Below are 1,272 nucleotides of genomic sequence, written 5' to 3' on the forward strand. Positions count from 1 at the left end.
TGCCCAGCCCAAGACTTTTTATAATAAAATTAGCCTCTAACTCAGATGTAGTACTTATTTAAGTTTTATGCATTTCATCTTCCTAAAACTATGATATTCTTATATTTAAGACACCCAATCTTTAAAAAATACCTAAATAATTAAATAGCTGTATGTTGACAAATAGTTTTCCTTGTCCAAATGTGTGTTAAAAAATCTGTGTATATTGTCTTCTGAGATATTTACAGGGTGCATATCATTTTTAATTGTGAAGTTGATGAGATTTTCATCATCTATTACAGAGTATACACACGGCCTCCCTTCCTCGTACTGACTGTCATGAATGCAGTGTGTATACTTCTGCAAAAGAAACCTAACTGGGCAACGGCAAAGTTACTTCTTTCAGAAACTGGTTTCCTGAAAAAATTGATTAACCTTGACAAGGACAGCATACCTGATAAGGTAAAAAGTTGATCTGTAATTGATGCATCTCATATTTACACTCTGTAGGATCAAACAGACCACCTGCTATCTAAATTGTTCTATTCTTAGATGGAGAAACTATTCTCTAGGAAAATAGCTCTATTCTTCCAGGCAAGAGAGGAGATGCCTAGTTGGATAGGGAAAAGAAATCCCAGTCTGAGAAAAATTTCATTCTGATTATGGCTCCCAAAAGTAGATGAGAAATACAGTATATCTAACTCCAAACTGTGTGTGATACCATTTAGAAATAGAGGTGGACCTGTGGGTATGTGACACAGCTAAGGTAGAGAACATCCTCAGAGAGCCCCAGTGTGCCCCAGGTCACATCACCATTACTGACCAGACAGACCTTTGAATAGGGACTGTGCCTTGACAATATGCCGCCTGGGGGACAGAAGGAAGAGGATGGTATTCCTAGTCACCTCACACCTGAAGCACACAAGGAGACTTCAGAATTTTTAGACATCAAATTCCTAAAGCTGGAGAAAGTTAATCTGTATTGTTTTTGTTTTAAAAGTTTCTTTTTAAAAAGTATAGCAAAGCTACTGCAACAACGGTAGCAATAGCAGGATATTTATAACAAAGACTTTTTCTCTCCTGGTACTAGGTTTTGCTGTTGTTGTTTTGTTTTGTTTTTTGTTTGTTTTTTGTTTTGAGACGGAGTCTCACTCTGTTGCCCAGGCTGGAGATCTCAGCTCACTGCAACCTCCACCCGCCGGGGTTCAAGCGATTCTCCTGCCTTAGCCTCCTGAGTAGCTGAGACTACAGGTGCCCGCCACTATGCCCAGCTAATTTTGTATTTTTGGTGGA

At 38.8% G+C, this 1,272-nt stretch overlaps 1 protein-coding gene across 1 annotated transcript in view; it reads left to right on the top strand.

The window, feature by feature from the left end:
• Window positions 1-1,272, top strand: part of LOC105552347 (dynein heavy chain 14, axonemal-like) — a gene marked incomplete at its 5' end in the record, with an annotated part of 77,707 nt that overhangs the window by 3,011 nt on the left and 73,424 nt on the right. Inside the window, one exon of the mRNA XM_011997979.1 lies at window positions 282-441. Coding sequence (XP_011853369.1) covers window positions 282-441 — 160 coding nt within the window. The remainder of the gene's footprint in view (window positions 1-281; window positions 442-1,272) is intronic.

Source organism: Mandrillus leucophaeus, unplaced genomic scaffold (assembly GCF_000951045.1).
Source record: "Mandrillus leucophaeus isolate KB7577 unplaced genomic scaffold, Mleu.le_1.0 Scaffold550, whole genome shotgun sequence".
Lineage (NCBI taxonomy): Eukaryota > Metazoa > Chordata > Mammalia > Primates > Cercopithecidae > Mandrillus > Mandrillus leucophaeus.